Raw genomic sequence first — 18824 nt, forward strand, 5'->3', positions numbered from 1 at the left:
CTGAATAAAAATTATTGAAAAAAAAAAGAAGTATATACATGTAGGGAAAGTGAGGAAGTGCAGCTATAGCTAGTTAATAAATACTCCAAGCAAGCTCTTAATAGCAATCTCTCAAAAGAAGCCTCTGAAATTTGTTTGGGATGCCAATTTCCACATAGTAGAGGTGCAGTTCTTACCTATAGGGCAAGATCTCAGTAAGAATGCAGAAAGATGAGCCACTGAGCAATCTGAACATGTATAATACCTCATTCACTGTATCCACGGCATAAGCCAAGGAATAGTAACGCCTGCCTGTTTCATACATTCATTAAAACATATTGAGTTCGTCAAATGGGAATGACTGTAGGGGTAAAAAAGTAATCGCTAGATGGGAATGATGAGAATCTGGAGGATTCTGAGAAATTAATAAGCTTGGAAGCAATAGTGTTTTATAGTGGCAGCCCACAGCAGGAAGATTTTATTACTCAAAGAGCACTATTAGTGAATTTCTTTAAGTACGGGAGAGGAGTTGGTCACAAATGTTAAAGATAAGAGTGAAAAGAACTCTGCAACAGCCTATTGTGACTTTGCACTGGGGAACCCGAGCTCTATTTTCATGGCAAAGTGTTGCTGATTGGAGTAAAACAGAGTGAAATGAGGTGAGTCAGCCAATAAGAAGACTCTTTTCAATAGCTAACACTTCACTTTCATGCTTATTGGCTCCTAGGGGCATCTTTGTTTTGGGAGAAGGCATTAACAAGAATCTGATTCTCAATGCAGCAGTAAAAAAGAAAAAAAGGAGGGGTGTGGCTGTGGCTACCATGAAGGGACCATGCACTTCTGAATTTGCCAGTACACTACTGACAATCATAAAGAAGACGATCATCAACAGATCTGATGTGTACGCTAACTGAAAAAAACCCACAGAATAAGAAAGCTGTTGTTGTGAAACAATGACCTTAATTTTAAAAATGCATTTATTTTATTTTATTACATTTTTATTTCACTCTTCCCCCAAGGAGCTCAGGGTAGCATACAAGGTCCCTTTCTCCATTTTGCCTCACAACAACCCTGTGAGGTAGGTTAGACTGAGTGTGTGTGATTGGCCCAACATCACTTGACGAGCTTTGAAGTTGAGTGAAGATTTGAATCTCCCTGGTCTTGTTCCAACACTGTCCACTTGGCTGTAGTCTTTGCCACCAATGATGGCTTGTGATGCTGTCCGGAGATGCTTGCAGTTATAGCAGGTAGCCACTGGGGGAAGCTTTGCTATTTTGCTAGGCTCGTGCATTGCAGCAGACTGCTCCAAGGTCCCTGGGCAAGCTGTCCTCATGTTGACTTTGCTAAACATAAAAAATGACCCCATAATACAGCAGTGAGGAACCTCCAGCTTTCATATGGCCTGTGAGGCTGTTTTGGCCAAGTCACACTCATCTGCTAATACCTGATGTCATATATAATCTCAGGTATGGCTGGGACAAAAGGGGCTTTGCACCTGCAAATGTCCTTGCACAGCACAGACCAATCAGCTGATCGTCATGGCTTGCAAGCACTGTGCAGAGCCTAAGTGTAGAGGCAGACTTGCTGTTTTGCTGGTTCTGTGTGCCTCCACCTCACTCTTCTGAAAATGGGGCACACGATGCTAGTCAAACCCCACCCCTTTTTACTCTAAACTTGATGGGAACAGCTTGAGTGCTTTTTTAAAAATTCAGATTCAAACAGATTTCACAATTGATTGGCAGATCAACCCATTGCCCCTCCAAATGTGGCCACTGGAAATACTTTGCTGTAGGCAACTACTGTGCTCAAAGCCTAAGTTTGGAAAGGTAAGCTGGCGTCTACACAGTGGCATTTTTGGAATGTTTGACTCCAGTTAAATAATATTCATCGGTCAGTTGACTGGCATGCCAATCCTTCCCTAAAAGCTTGATGATTAGAAAAAAAAATTAAAAAGTTAAGAAATGATTCTTCCGTATTTCCATCAGAGACTTAAGAAGAAAAAGCCAGCACTGGTGTTATTGCTGATGGTATCTGTGGCAGGATTCAGTATCTTGGCACCTTTGAGACTTGCACCCAAAGTTCCAAGAGTCAAAGAGGCTGACTAACATTGATTGGCCTTGTGCTTCTCATAGCTATAGATCAATGTGCCTTTACCTGAACACCCTGCAATAGATTGTGGGTAACTAAGGACTAAAGGGTTACTTATCCAACTACCATCCTGTGTGGATGAGCTGCATAAAACAAAATAATGACTCCGAAGGAAAAATAGTAGAATGCCTACTAACAGGAACAGGACAGGAAAGTGTTATTATGGCCACCTAGGCTCTGGATTAGATTACAAACATAGATCTTCTCCCAGAAGATGCTACAGTCACAATGCAAGAAGGGGGGGCATAGAAAAAAAATCACCCATAATCTTTACTGCACTGTCTTGAAAAGATTAAAGGGGGATTGGGAGAGAAGTGCAGCAAATGCTCAGTAAAGAAGTTGCTTGACTAGAAATAGAAGAGAGGCAGCCACATTGCATCATGCCCATAAAAATACAGATGTGGCTCTTTTTTTTATTTCAGAGCAAAACCTTCTATATTTGGAGATTAATTAGAGACAACAGATGTTAGGTCTCTTCCAAACGGCTTCTCAAACAGCTTAGTTGGTCAGCTCTTCCAAACGGCTTGGTTGTTCCATCCAAATGAGATTAAAAGTACAATATGAACATTTAACCCATTTAGGGCAGTTGAGACACATCTGAATCCAGAAGTGCTAATCACGTGGAACACAGAAGAAATAGCCAATCATATAAGGGAGTGCAAAATAGAGATAGTAGGGATGGTGACCGACTCTCAAATGCTGTTCGTTCCACACTTGGAAACCAAAAGGTCAAAGCTACACAAATCCTCATGAACATTCATCAAAATATTGCTAATGTTTCCCAACAAAAGAATTGTTTCTGTTACAATCCAGGCCATAAATCCTGCATGCAATTACTTATGCACAACTCCAGTTGACTATATACATTACATTCATTTTAAGGGGACCTGTGTGTTGGTGATTTTGTGTAGGCCTGCAGTATTTAAAGTTTATTATGTGTTGGAAACATGAGGCCTTAACTAGCGTTAATAGCAACAGCAGCATATTTGGGAAGGCATTCTGTCAGCATATGTTGCTTGAGTCGAGTAATTCTGTTGACAGACAGCTATCTATTCTGCGACTTTTTTACCTCCTAGTAGGACGATTGACAGATTTTGTAGTACTGACTATCAAGCAAATAAAATCTGAGGTGAATCTGATATCTATTCAATGTGAAATTATTGTGGCCAGGTAGCCATACTCAAAACATCCTGTGGTAAACTTTTTCGTCTCCTCTCTTGTAAACGCCATACAATAGTGAGGTACCCTTCCGACATTCATGAGATCTGGTAGCACGTTCACAGAATCATTACCACTCTTTGGGTATCTTGCCACAGAATTTATGTAAAATAATTACAGAGTTTGTCCCTAAACTACCAGGAGAATGCAGAGGCCTTGTGTGAGCACCCATGATTCACTAAAAAAAGCATCCAGAACACAGAACGTACAGCCAGACTACAGTACAATTAGTAAAGGCGACATTTCTACTAAAATGAAAGGATTTCATTAGGCTAAAACCTATATACAGTGTTAAGATTCCTCATAGACAGTAAAATTATCTATTAAGTTATTGTTTTAAGGGCACTATTATATAAATGTGTCAACTAATTTTTAATCTTCTCTTTGGCTGACAAATACACTAAAATACCAATAAACATTATTTAGAACTTTTATAATTATATAAATAGGATACATTACAAATGGAAGAAAATACAAGACAACTCTTTAGCATGGTAATTCTTTGCATATAAAGAAGCAAACAGTTCATATACTTTGAACCGAACAGTTATCTTGCTGGAAAACTATTACATATAATTTCCCCCTCCCCCCCCATTTAACAGTAATGTATACAATCTACACAAATCAAATTCTAAAAAATACAACAATGATATTATTTCCTATTACAACAACTCAGCTACTACTATCCCCTGATATGACAACTAAAGGGACATACCTACAACTAGTAAGAGGTTCTCTTTAGGAAACTGTTGCCTTTTTCCTTTGTACCAACAAAGCACCAACAATGAAGTTTAAATGAGGTTAAACATTTTCCTCAGTTCCTAGGAATCTACATCTTGAAAAATGTTTCCTTATCTAATTTCAGCTGGGACACCACGTTAGGCCAGCTATCACATGATTCACTTTTTGATGGTAACATTAGCATCCTTCCAATCCTAAATATGGGCACAATCCAGACATCCTGGCCACAATCCAGTCAAAGCTAAATGCTCTTAAATTCTACTGATTCAGTAGAACTTAAAAATGCTTAACTATGGCTTGACTGTGTCCATTAAAATTAAGTAGAATTTTTGCCACTGACCAGAGCGGGTTGGATGGTACCTAGTGTTATCCACTGAAATCAATGGTAAAAAACCTCTCAAATAGTGTTCCTAGAATAAGAGTGTTGGGGTATGATCTACCAAGCTATCCTCTGGTTAAACCTTATTTACATGAATGGAACTGTTCAAGATTGGTCCTTGATTGAAAACACCTTTGCATTGGAAAAGCATACTGTGAATTATGTTTAGGTTCATCACCACTTTATTTATATATAATATATATATATTACTATATATATATTACTGTACATATATATTGTGCAGAGTTCTTAATTGTTTATCTTAATACAATTAGCTTCCTGCTAACTAGGGTCAACAATACATTTTAAGATAATATATTTTCCCTTCAGTAAAATAACTAATACACATAACGTGTTTCAGTAATCTAAGGGTTTCCCCCCCATTATTTTTTAAAGAGTATGTCTCAGAAGAATCAAACATTTAGAAAGGGATTACCTTAAAATGTGACCCACAGAAGTGGTTACAAAGAAGAAGAAGAAGAAGGAGAAGCCAGTACTGGAAAATAGTGCTCTAGAGAAGTAAAACAGGTTATTCGAGTGGATTACAGATCTTGCCCCAGTCTTTCTATTTCCTCAATGAGGAAGTCAATGTCAGACTTGGCAGCTGCAGGATTTGAAATAACCATTCGGAAGAAGTTGACTTTATCTCCCTGAGGCTGATATCCAACCATTGTGGTACCAGATTCCATCATCAGGGCCTTGATTTTGGGTGCCACCTTTTGATTTAAACAAAGAAAGGAAGAGGTTTAGAAATGTGTTTCTTCACTGAGTAGCCATGTAGCTTATCTTTTCTGATAAGATTTCTCAGAGCCTATTTAGCATCTCTACAATCTCTGAGAGAGATCAATCTCCCAGTCTTGACCTTGGTTAGGGAGGACTCACCACAGGGGTCAAGGTTTCACCATACCAGCTCAATAAATCTGTCTTCTAGCTCCATAACCTGCCTCCCCTGCCCCCTTCCTGGGAAACAAAGCTTGCCTTGGTCCTTGGTCACTCCTCACAACACATACACCCAGCAACTGGTCCTCACTGCCTCCCCCCTGACTGACTCTCCCGTGTTGTTTATATAGTAGCTGCTGGAGCTTGGGCAAATTGCTCATCCCTGTTTCCAGAAAGCCAATATTGTATTCCAGTGAAACAGCATCCTTCAGGACCAAGCACTGCAGAATCTCCAGCCTTGCACAAACCCTCACAAGCCACAGGAATCAGCCCAACACACTTTGTGGCCTGAGGCAAAGGAAGAGATGGTGCCCCCAACCTCTGCCCTTTCATAAACAGAAGCTGATTGGACGGGCAGTTGAATTGTACTTCAACACTGGCAATGGGACAGCATCTTCCACCACAGCTGAGGGCAGCTGAGAGGTGCACAGGACAGTCTGCGTGACACACACAGCTTTGACTTCCATCACCTGACCACTGATACTTGCTCCCCAGCATCTGCCTCCCCAAGGGCAGCCACTGCGCTTTACCTAATGATACAGGCAGCCCTTGGCTTTTCCCTAATTTCTATAGGAGCAAACTACTAGAAAAGACAATAATGCTGGGGAAAACAGAAGGGAGTAGAAAAAGAGGAAGGGCAAACAAGAGATGGATTGATTCCATAAAGGAAGCCACAGACCTGAACTTACAAGATCTGAACATGGTGGTTAACGACAGATGTTATTGGATGTCGCTGATTCATAGGGTCGCCATAAGTTGAAATCAACTTGAAGGCACATAACAACAACAAACTACATCAGTGAGATGGCAGGATTTGAGTTATAGAAAGGGCAAAGAAGCAACCAATACTTGCAATGGGATTTTTGAAACCACCGCACCAACAAAGGACTCTTTGTTAAAACAATAGCTGTCCCATGTCTTCAAAATGTAAATGTACTGCCTTCCAGTAGATTCCGACTTATGGAGACCCTATGAATAGGGTTTTCATGAAGCTGAGAGGCAGTGCCTGGCCCAAGATCACCCAGTGAGCTTCATGGCTATGTGGGGATTCAAACCCTGGTCTCCCAGGTCATAGTCCAACCCCTTAACCACTACACCACACTGGCTCTTAACTGTGTTTTTTAAAAAAAACTTTAAAATATGTACTATTTGGCAGACAGTCTTTTCTCCATTGTTTTCTGCTCATAACAGAAATTGACATGAATGAGGATAATGCAATATCTAATTCTATAAAGTGAGATGGTCTAAGACATTTTGGGTTGGTGCCTGAGGCAGAAAATCCTGTAGTAACAGTATAGTAATATATAAAATAATTGACAATTTGCTGCTCTTTAATGGTACCATAGAATCTGCAATCATCTTTGCCTATAAAATTAGGTATGATGGCTTCAGGCTGCACTAAGCATAGCCTCATCCATAAATCAGCTAATCCAGAGTGATTTCAGGGTAACATAGTCCTGCTGATAGAAACGGAATAATTCCAAATTTGACTTTTTTAATAAGACCAATTTTTTCAGACATCCAAAAATGTTATGTGGCGATAATGTTTACTTCTTTTTGGAAGAAGATATTGCAGGGCTGGACTATGACTCATGGAACAATGCAAACGCAAGCAAGTAAAACTAGTTTTAACATTTACATGAACAGCCATAAAATAAAATAGACACAGATACCCAGATCAAAATTCAAATAATCACCATATAATGGCATTTCTATGCACATATTTAGAAATATCAAAATATGTAAATGGGACTCTTTCTCAGAAACAATGGATTAGTTTCTTATTAAGTTTTACTCCTAGCTACAATTGTATACATACCAATTAAGACCATAAGAACGTAAGAAGAGCCTGCTGGATCAGGCTAGTGGCCCATCTAGACCAGCATCCTATTCTCACAGTGGCCAGCCAGATGCCCATGGGAAGTTCACAAGCAGGACCTGAGTGCAAGATCACTCTCTACTTCTGCACTTTCCAGCAACTGGTATTTGGAAGCATACTGCCTCCACTATGGAGGCAGAGTACAGCCATCATGGCTAGTAGCCATTAATAGTCTTATCCTTCAAAAATTTGTCTAATCCTCTTTTAAAGCCATCCAAGTTGGTGGCCATCACTGCCTCTTGTGGAAGGAAATTCCATAGTTTAACTCATCATTCACTGGCAATCACTCGTAACCGACTAAGATTGTCTTCCAAGATAAGGTCTTTAATGGTGGGTCTGTAAGTGACTGTGGAGGCCTATCCTAGATCCACACAGCCTCCCACAATGAGGACATAGGTTTTCACATGGAAAGTAGCGATGAGGATTTGCTTGATGAGCCTTCCGCTTAGCTTGTTTGTCCCTTTTGCCTTGTACTCGTACTTCTTCAAAGTCCATAGTACCTTTGACAATAGCCAAACTCCAATTGGGACACTCATGGGCCAAAACCTCCCAGTTCTCGTTGCTCATGTTACATTTTTTTAGATTATCTTTAAGAACATCTTTAAAGTTCCTTTGCTGTCCACTGATATTCCATTTCCATCCTTAAGTTGGGAGTAAAGTAGTTGCTTTGGAAGATGGTAATCAGGCATTCAAACAACATGGCTGGTCCAGTGAAGTTGATGCTGAAGAATCGTTGTTTCAACACTGGTGGTCTTTGCTTCTTCCAAAACGCTAACATTAGTCCATCTATCTTCCCAAGTAATTGGCAGAATTTTCCAGATGCAGCGTTGGTAGAATCTTCCAAGGAGTTGGGAGTGGCATTTGTAAATGGTCCATGTGTTACAGGTGTACAGTAAGGGTGGTAGTATAATGGTTTTGTAAATAAGCATTTTGGTCTTCCTGCAAATATCCAGATCCTTGAACACTCTATGCTTCATTCGGGAGAATGTGGCACTCGCAGAGCTCAGACAATGTTGAATTTCAGGGTTGATGTCAGCTTTTACAAAGAGTTGGCTGCCAAGATAGGAAAAGTGATCAACATTCTTCAGCACGCACCATCAAACTAGATTGATTGTGCTACAGAGGCACTAGTTCGCACCTGCTGATGTTTTGATGTTAAGCAAGAGCCCAAGCTTTTCATATGCTTCTGCAAAGACATTTAGGATAGGTTGAAGATATTTCTCTGAATATGCAGAGACTATATTATCATCAGCATATTGAAGTTCTATGACAGAGGTTGTAACTACCTTACTTGTTCAGCCTACTAAGATTAAAAAGATTTCCATCTGTTTGATAAACGATTTCCACAACAATAGGAAGTTTCCCCTCAGTAAGGTGTAGAATCATAGCAATGAAAATAGCAAATAAGGATGGAGCAATGACACATCCCTGTTTTATGCCTGATCCGACTCTGAATGGATCACTTTGAAAGCCATTGCTATCCAAAATTGTTGCTATCATGATGTCATGAAGGAGTTGCAAAATATTCACAAATTTCTCAGGGCATCCAATTTTCAGAAGGATGGTCCAGAGAGCAGTTCAATTCACAGTATCAAGGCCTTAGACAGATCAATAAATGCCACATGTAAAGGTCAGTTTTGCTCCCAACATTTTTCTTGAAGCTATTGTGCAGAGAAGATCATGTCCACTGGCCCCCTGGAAGGGCGGAAACCATTTTGGGATTCAGGGAGGATATCTTCTGAGATAGGTAGGAGGCAATTTGCGAGGATCCTTGCAAGGGTTTTACCTGTGGTAGCAAGAACAGAGATATCTTGATAGTTCCCACAATCTGTTCTATCACCCTTCTTAAAAAGAGTGATAATTATGGCATCCTTAAAGTCTTCAGGGATCTCCTCCCTAATCTAGATCTTTTTGATGAGCTTTTGAAGTTCAGGCCCATCTTCTTCAAATACTTCAGCAGGAATCCTATCAGGTCCACTAGTTTTGTTATTCTTCATTTGATTAATGGCTTTACTGACTTCATCCAGATACTGCAAGCTCATCTCTAGTTTGTTGTTGTGGAATTTGCTAGAAGACCTCACCAGTCACAATAGTTATGATTAAGGAGGTTGTAGTAATGCTCTTTCCAACGCAGTGCAATAGACTATCCTTAAAAAGGTTGGTACCATCCATTGAACGTAAGGGATTGTACCATAATTTGTTGATCCATAGATGGCCTTTGTTGCATTAAAAAAGCCCCATATATCATAAGCATCTGCTAAATTCTGGATTTCTTGACCTTTCTTTATCCACCAGGCGTTCTTAAGTTCTCTAGTTCTTTGTTGGACCTCAGCCTTTGCATTGGCATAGATTTTTTTTCTTAGCAGCACAGTCAATGTTGTTCTGCCATATTCGGAAGGCTTTCCGTTTCTTGTCGATGATACATTCAATCTCAGTATCATTCTCTTCAAACCAATCCTGATGTTTTTTAGTTTGGTATGCAATAGTTTGTTCACATGCTGCAATAATGGAAGTCTTCAGTTTAATCCAGTGTTCCTTGATGTTTTCAGGGAGTTCCATAGGTAGATATTTCTTAACTGTTGTTTGAAAACAAGCTCACTTAATAGGATCTTGAAGGGCGTGGATGTTCATTTTACACCTTGGTTTTCTCCTTTGGAGCCTAAGTTGAGGAACAATATTAATAGCCATGGTGGATTGAATTAATCGGTGATCTGCCCAGCAGTCATCAGCACTCGTCATGGCCCTAGTTAGGAGTACATCACAATGACCTCTAGCACAGATAAGTATGTAATCCAGGAGATTCCAGAGATTCGACCGAGGGTGCTTCCATGATGTTTTAAATTTAATTTTCTGGTGAGAGTATGTTTGTAATAACAAGACTATGCTCTGCACATTTAGTCAGACGTAGAATTCCATTCAGGTTGCTATTGCCAACTCCTTCTTTCCCAATGGTTTCTGGCCATAAATCGAAATCACGCGCAACTCTTGCATGGAAATCTCCCAGGAGGTTAATTTTATCCTCCTTAGGTATCTCTGATAAGATGGTGTCCAGTTGGGTATACAATTTTTCCTTGATGTCTTCATCATAATCTAATGCTGGTGCATAAGCACTTAGAATAGTTGCCTGCTGGGTTTTGGCAAGTTTTAACCGGAGAGTTGAGAACCATTCATGAATGCCAGTAGGAACTTCTGACAAGAGCTTTACAAGATTATTTTTAATAGCAAAGCCTACTCCATGTGTTTGTCATTCTTGTTCAGGTAGTCCTTTGCAGAAGAAGGTATAACCTCCTTTTTCTTCCTTCAGTTGTTCTCCTCCTGCTCTTCGAGTTTGTTGGAGTGCTGCTATGTCAATATTAAAACATCTCAACTCCCTCTCGATGATGGCAATTCTGCATTCAGGATGTTCATTATCTGCATTGCCCAGCAATGTTTGTAAATTCCATGTTCCAAAATTCAATTGTCTTTTGCGACTGCTAAGTAGTGACCCCACTGGATGCGGTAATCTAGTCAGGAAGAGATGAAGCAGACTATGTTTAGGGCACCTTTTCGAGCACCCTCCTCATACGGGGTGAGCAGAGTGGATCCTGAATAGGACTGCTCAGTTGTGGATATAGCTGCTGAACTACTCAGCTGCCTCAGTCCTTGAGCCAGGACAACTGAATCAGTATCCACCGCCCATATGCCGGTCCATGACTAGAGGCTTCCAGATTTCACAGTCCTGCCCTTGTCGCCATTCGCCAATTGTCAAGGGACATTTGTTTTGTTTTAGTTCAAAGATGCCTGTGCATGAATTTGTTTTATGTGGGGAGATCGGCTCCTTGTTAGGGTGGAAGGGTCCCTGCCGTGGATCGCAGGAAGGGAGCTTCCAGGCCGCCCACCCGTTTGCTCGCTCCACCTACCTCTCTCCTGTCTTTGCTTCTGCGTGCACTACGTGTGCAGGGCTGCCATCAACCAAGATGGTGGTGGAGGCTTCTTTAAGGGGCTCATGCCCCTACCACCATCTTGGTTGATGGCAGGCATGTGCATGCACATAGTGTACCATGCATGTGTGCCATCAGCTAATATGGTGGCAGGGGCATCAGCTCCTTAGAGAAGCCTCTGCCGCCATCTTGGTTGATGGTTGATGGCAGCCCTGCACACACAGCATGCACAGCAGCAAAGACAGGAGAGAGGTAGGTGGAACGGGCAGGAGCTGTGCGCCTGGTGTAGGGTGGTGCGCAAGGGGCCAGTCATAACTGGCACTGACCCTGTCTGGAGTGGCAACGGGATCAATGGCTAATCAGTTTTGAAGTCTCTGTGAAGCTGACTTCAAGGTAAAATGTGCTCGAGCTGCAACTTCCCAGGTTTTGGAGTAAAAGGGGGCAGAGTTTTACTAGTGTTGTGTGTCCCTGCATTCAGAAAACAGAGGTGGAGATGCACTAAAGCCAGCACAACTGCAAGTTGTGTGCCTACGTTCTGCTTTCTGGTTACCTCCAGACCAGACTACTCAGTGATAGGGCAGCCTCTTAAAACAGTCCAAAAGCTTTACCTGGTGCAAAATGCACGCACCAGGCAGTCGGAGCTTATAACACATATTTCGCATCACTGACATTGGTTACTTACGGTATTTGCTTCGAAGTTCAGCTCAAAACACTAGTTTTAACCTTTAAAGCCTTGAATGGTTTGGGACCAGGTTATCTAAACTTTAGATTCTAAAGGATCACCCTCATAAGCTTATCTGGATATTGCGTTTGATCTCAGGGGACTTGGTCTCTGGCCTGCCTGAAAGGACAGTGAAGTGGGTTGGTACCATGAACAAAGCCTCACATCTTTGGAAATGATGATTTTTTGAGGTGAGGCAGGTCTTTTAACAATTTTGTTGCTTGTTTCTATTTGTGTTACGTGCTCTGTTCTGCTGTTGTCTTTTATTATTTATTTATTATGTGGCTTTCTTGCATTGTTTTAATTTTTATTGTATGCTGCCTTGAGAGGGCTTGCCCTGAAAGGCTGCTTATAAATAATCTAAATAAATAAGATAAAATTACCCGATGTAGTTTTTCTCTTCTCTCCTCAGAGTCTGGCATCCCTCTGAGACTTGGTGGAATGTACCAGAAACAAACATTTGTGTGTTGAGGCTATAATCACAGAAAAACAAAACAAAGCCATCAAAACTGTAGGTAAATAAAATACTGACATGCAAACTCAGATTTTAAAAAAAATCTTACCACATACCACACACTTAGTATGATGCCTCCCACTGCTACCCCTACTCTCCCCAAAGCTTAAGAAACTGGGGTGGAAGGCCAGGTGAGCATGCAAGTGATGAACAGGGATGCCGAAGTGAGTGGCTGTTGTACATCATCACTGTAGAGAGGACCCTCTTTCCAGCCAAGACCGGACCAGGGATGGGCGAATCGGTCCATTTCAATTTCTCTCCATTTCTTGTTTTTCTGATCTTAAGTTCAGTTCTCCACATTTCCACATCAGTTTGCAATTAAAAAAAAAAGGAATGGATTGTATTGAGGAACAAAAGATTATTGGATTTGGAGGGTCACAACCTGAAGTGGGGATGGCATGGATATCTATGGTATGATAAAGTAAAAGTTAATGTGGATTTTAATAATCATTTTATAAGACGTCCTTTGTTGAAAATATGGAATAAATACAAAACAAGGTTTTTTTCGAAAATACCACTATGTGTTTCAAGTCAAGAAGCATTTTATAGAAGAGAAATGGCTGGAAAAGAGAAATGGTTAACTTACCAAGAACTATTAGAAAATATCCATGGAGTATAATGAAAGAGAGAGAACAACTAATAAAGGAAGGATATAGTTCTCAATGGTTTGCCTATTTACAATTGTTAGAAAGATACAAAATGGATAAGAAAATGTATGGGTTTGAAATAAATAAATCTGATTTTGAAATAGGTTTGTGTACAAATGATGAATGTGTAATTGCAAAACTGTATAAATTTTTATTGAAAATGGATATGGAAGAAGAACAAGTAAAAGAGTGTATGGTCAAGTGGGCAAAAAAATTTGGTTATAATATACAAATGGATCAATGGGAAAATATGTGGAAAAAAGGTTTGAAATTTACATTATGCTATAATCTTAAAGAAATTTTTTATAAAATGATGTATCGTTGGTACATGACTCCAGAAAAGTTGTCAAAAATGTATAGTAATGTTTCTAATGTATGTTGGAAATGTAAACAACAAGAAGGATCTTTTTATCATATGTGGTGGTCATGTAAACAGGCAAAATTATTTTGGGCACAGATAGGTAGGATGATGCAAAAAATCTTAAAGATAAATATTCAGTCAAAGCCAGAATTTTTTTTATTGGGTTTTATGGATAAACAAAAGGAAAAGAAATATGGAAAAATAATATTATATATGATTACGGCAGCAAGATTATTATATGCACAAAAGTGGAAAATGGAATCAATACCAACAACGGAAGAATGGCTATTGAAATTAATGGACTTAGTAGAGATGGACAAATTGACATGCCTTCTCAGAGAAAAAATGACAGATACATTTCTTAAGGAATGGAAGCCTCTTTTGGACTTTTTGTTGAAAGAAAAAAATGAAATGATGATAATGGGATTTGACGATTAATTAAGATAGACTATGGAAAAAAGTGAATTTCGTATGTTTTAGGGGACAGGTTTGATATATATTATATACTTATAGCTGATCTGTAACAAATCGGAAGTCAAGTTCTTTTTATTTTTGTTGTATTGTTTTTGTTGTTTGATTTTGTTGTGTTTGTTTTATGAAAATTTGAATAATAAAAATTATTATAAAAAAAAAAGGCCTTGTGAAAATCCATCAGCATTTTAGGGGGAATTTCTCCTAATATAGACATGTTTGTATGCAATTTTGCCTAATACATGCATTTTTGCAAAGCCATTTTCTCTATGGTAATGCATTTTTGTATGTTAATTTCTCTAATATATGCATTTTTATGCACACAGTCCTCTAGTATATGCATTTGCGTACACATTACTTGGCTGGTGAAGTGCATTACAAAAGTTGGAAAAGTGCAAATTTCAAAGGATGGCTGTGTTTCACTTTGTGTATTGTTCCAGAAAGTCCAAATTAGGTAGATTTGCCTTTAAATGCAATATTTGTCCCTAGACTGGACATTTTGCTTGTTAATAAATAACAGCCAATAGTGCTGTGGTTCCAATTCTGTATGTAGCTACCATCTTAGACGCTCTCTCCAGACAGATCTCCTTTACATGATTTCAGAATGAATATGGAATACAAATAGCCTATTTTCATTCACTTAGTTCTAAAAGTATTCCCTCCTTTCCTCTTTTCCAACACTCCAGTGCCAACAAAACCCTCAATATGCAAAAAGGCATTCTCTTATGTGAAGAGACAGAGAATTAGTTTATTTAAGTAAAATAAGGAACTAGTGCACACTCAAGTGTCCTATCAGCCAAAGTTGATGAAGTGAAACCACCAGAAGCACCAGCAGCAGAATTAACTAAAGTAGCAGCCTTTACAGCACAGAAAATGAAGCATGGAATCTCACCAGTCAATTACTTTACGGTGGCCAATCAGCTTATGAGCCTTATCTTCCTAGGGAACCCTGACTTTTTGTTGATAATCCCATTCATTCAACTTGCGGCACATTAAGATTGTTTTTTAGGTGAAAAGGATGAGTGGAGGAAATTTGTGGCGAGAATCTAAAGATCAGCTGAAACTCATGCAAGAAGCTTGCACAAGCCCAGTGGGATTTCAGGCCTTGAACTTCCTTATTCAGTGTTTGGCAGGTAAGAGTGCAGGATCCCCACCTTGAACTCACTGCACTAGAATGGCCATTTGGACAGCCAGTATTTTTTGTTTGGCCATTTGTAGATGGGGCCTAAAATCCATTGCACAAGTAATGAATTCTTCCATGTCAGTAACGGATGGTGTGGTGGGGTGATGGAGGTATTTACTGATCTCCTGGCAGGTGAGTTGCTGCTGCTTACAGGAGGGTGAGGGTGAGGGGTGGAGGTGGTGGGGAGGGTGGTGCATGCAGTGCAAACACAATGGCAGGAGCACTGGATTTGCTCTGCTGGAGCATTTGGACCATGCTACTCTCCTCCCTACCCTTCATCCTCCCCCTGCTCCCTCCTGGTAAGCAGCACCAACACACATCTGCCGGGAAGTCAGGTAAGCACCTCTGATCCACTACACTGTCCCCTACTGCTCCAGATTTAATGCACTCTAATGGTCATGCTGAAATGCAATGTATTCCTATGGAACGAGGAACGAGCAAGGAACGAGTATATTTTATACTTTCTCCCTCATACCCCACTTCTTTAGAGCTAAGAGCTCCTCCATATTGAAGACTGGTTATGAGCCACCTTCACCTTCAGTCTGTCATGTGGCATGGCATGCTACTATTTGAGAAAAGGAAGCCTAAAGCTCCTCACCTCCCCCTTGGGCTCACGGAACTGGTTCCATGGTATTGGAATCTACATCAGGGGCTGCCAATGTGGTGCCTGCAGATGTACCTGTGCTTGCAGGGTCCCCTCCTCCTGCTGAAATTAGGCTTGAAAGAAGCATTCTTTTTGTCACCAATGGAGCAGGTTGTGGCATGCAGTTGGCTGTAGTGTGTGTGTGTCTGGTGCCCAGAACAGTTTCTGCAGTTTGCAAATGTGTCCACAGGCCCAAAAAGGTTGGAGACCCTTGATCCACCTGTGAAGTCTACATGCAAGTACAGTAGAATTTTGGCTGGGACTCAGGTTTTGCTGCAATTTTGTCGTTTAATACAAATTGACACAAACAAGTGAGCATTTGCTCAGTTTAGCTAAAACTGGGGTGGGGGGGAAGCAAGGTTTCATTGAAGAAACCTGTACAAAAATTTGGGGCATGCCATGAACTAACCAAAGTGCAGCACTTTTACACCCCATTGATTTCAGCTGGAGCGTTAAACATGTACTGAAAAATCTCTTATTGAAATCAACATGGCTTTAAAGTACTTAACTTTGGGCTGGATGGTGTGTTTCCTTTTCCCCAAGTGCCCATTTTTAATTGAAAGTGGTTTGTGCTTCATGACTTACCTCTCCTTCAAAAACCATCTCAAACTCCTCTCTGTTTTTAATTTTATTATAGAGGTATTCTGATAATTCAAGACATTTGTTGATCTGACTTTCAAATCCCACGGTACCCTGTTTTTTTTTTAAAAGAAAAATATATTAATTGTAAAATTCAGTTCTACACTCTTCTTTGAGCAGAACTGCTCTGGTTAGCTTTGAGAATAAAAGATTTAGGTTTGAGCATAAACAACTATATATTTTCCAGATTATTCTTTTGCGAGTTTAGACTGAAGGTCACAGAAGTATGGAATATTTTTGTGAAATTTTGGAATTGTGTATCTTCATTTTTCATGTCTCTGTAATGTTTAAATTTCAAATCCACAACTTAAATTTACAAATTAACAATGTTTTCTAGCTTGTGTGGAACAAGAATCTTAAAAATCTGTACTGTAAATATGCCCTTCAAGCAGACCCAAACATTCAATGTATTATTTTTAAACAAGAAATACAGATTTTGAAAATGGCCTTACAAGCACATACATATATATTCACAAAAGAAGCATTGGTTTATATGCCATTACTTGTGGAAATTGTATTAAGCAATTGTCAAAATCTGTATTAGGAGAAAGTAGGGTTCTGGGGACCAGTTAATACAAAACCAATCTCATAGGAAGGAATTTGGTCTCACCAAATGTCTTCAAAAACTCCTTCCTCTCCCCCCCACCAGAATAGAGAAACATTTAAAACTAACAACATACTGAAGTTCTAAGAACTTGAATGCTAAACCCACTTAGTTAGACTTACTTCTGATTAAGTCCTTACATAGGATTGATATACATGTTTCTAACATTTTATTGTTTACCTTGGCTTTCCACATCAACCAGAATTTGAATATGTCGACATGGCGACCACACTGTATTGCTTTATCTCCAGTGTCATAGGTTATATCATACTGCTTGTCTTGTTGGAATAGATATCCTGCACACATCTGGTTGCAACCTTGAAGTATGCCCTGTTATGAAAACATGCTTTTAAAATATATGAAATCAAGCAACGGACAAAATATAGTGTCACACGACTAAAGCATATGTGCATAGCATTCTACTTATATTCAGTAATTCCCAAAGGAATACAAGCTCAATTTCATGTCCACTTAAGACTTTTTCCATTCTCATTTCAACATTTTCCCTCATTGATTGGCCTGCCAATGGATGCAAAATAGAAGGTAACATCTGGTGCTCGTGCAATCTTTTCTTGCATGCACATTACTAATTCCTCTGGATCTCAGACATATTGTGTGGCTATTAAACATATAACTATTAGTTTTCAAAATCAGTGACAGTGACTAACAGTGATCCTATCCATGACTTACATTGGATGGACAGGATAGATTCACTCTGAAACCCATCCTCACCACCAAAGCACATACTGTGCTGCCAACATAAAAGATGACACTGGTATACCTGTGTCCCATTAGGAGGCAATCACCAGCCTTACCCTAAGATCTTCAACTTGGCAGAGAAAGGGGCATGGTAGGTCAAAACATGGCAGAACTAATTTATGCAGCATCTTAAAAGCACTTTGACTACCGTGGAATCAGTTATGCTAGACAATCCTACTCATCTGATGTTCTTTGGTTATCTTTTATAATAGAATTTCAGTAGGCCAAGGCAGCATAGTGGGATCGCTGGGTCTCATTTGCCAACCATAGGATTCAGTTGCGTCTACACCAACGTAAGCCACTCTGGGTGCTACCAAAACTATAGATGTGGCATGCCAATGCCACATTGAAAATCTTGCTGAAGGGTGAAATTAAATACTCTAACTAAATTTATTATATTGTAAATTACTTCAGGGTGCCTCATGGGAAGAGATTTGTAAATGAAATAAATAATTATAAATTAACAAACAACTAAAGGCAATGGGAAGGAGAGAAGAGTGAAAGTCTTCTGCCTGCTCCTCTGCCTGTAACATCCTGATTGATCTGTAACATACACCCTCCTTGTAGTTACAGAGTCTGAGGACAGGAGTGTTACTTTGATTAGAGATCAAAATTCCCCAAAAGGGGACAGTGTGGAGCTGCAATATCTGTTCTGAACTGGGTTGTGTGTTGTGAATTCAGGGACTTTTCTACCAATTTGGAGATCTACACAAATTTTAGAAAAGGGCAACCTCATTATTGGTTTTTATTGTATTTTTTAAAAATTTGTTGTAAACTGCTCTGATTTTTTTTAATGAAACAGCAGTATACAAAATATATTTATAAATAAATAAAATAAGACACGCCAATCCTAATAGTAATGCAAGGCCACCTTCTTAGTCAGTGTAGCTCATGAAGAGTGGCCCCTTACACATCACCAAAAGAGAGGACACAGATTTGCATATGAAGATCTGTATGTATAGATGCAAATTAAAAAATAATAGCTATAATATAAATAGAAATCCAACTCATCTCAGCATAAATTAGTGAGAAAGATTGTGACCAGGGGACCAGTGTGCCTTCTCAGTCTGTTGTCCAGG

General features: G+C 39.7%; 1 protein-coding gene across 3 annotated transcripts in view; it reads right to left on the bottom strand.

Moving 5' to 3' along the window:
- Positions 1 to 3903: 3903 nt before the first annotated feature.
- The window catches only part of GAD1 (glutamate decarboxylase 1), a 68949-nt gene continuing 54028 nt past the window's right edge, over positions 3904 to 18824 (bottom strand). For all 3 annotated transcript variants that reach the window (XM_061608522.1, XM_061608524.1, XM_061608523.1), the window contains 4 exons: positions 17167 to 17316; positions 16329 to 16436; positions 12308 to 12397; positions 3904 to 5181 (listed from right to left, as the gene is read on the bottom strand). In XM_061608522.1, coding sequence (XP_061464506.1) covers positions 5008 to 5181; positions 12308 to 12397; positions 16329 to 16436; positions 17167 to 17316 — 522 coding nt within the window. In that variant the 3' untranslated portion in view covers positions 3904 to 5007. The remainder of the gene's footprint in view (positions 5182 to 12307; positions 12398 to 16328; positions 16437 to 17166; positions 17317 to 18824) is intronic.

Source organism: Rhineura floridana, chromosome 2 (genome assembly GCF_030035675.1).
Source record: "Rhineura floridana isolate rRhiFlo1 chromosome 2, rRhiFlo1.hap2, whole genome shotgun sequence".
Taxonomy (NCBI): Eukaryota; Metazoa; Chordata; class Lepidosauria; order Squamata; family Rhineuridae; genus Rhineura; species Rhineura floridana.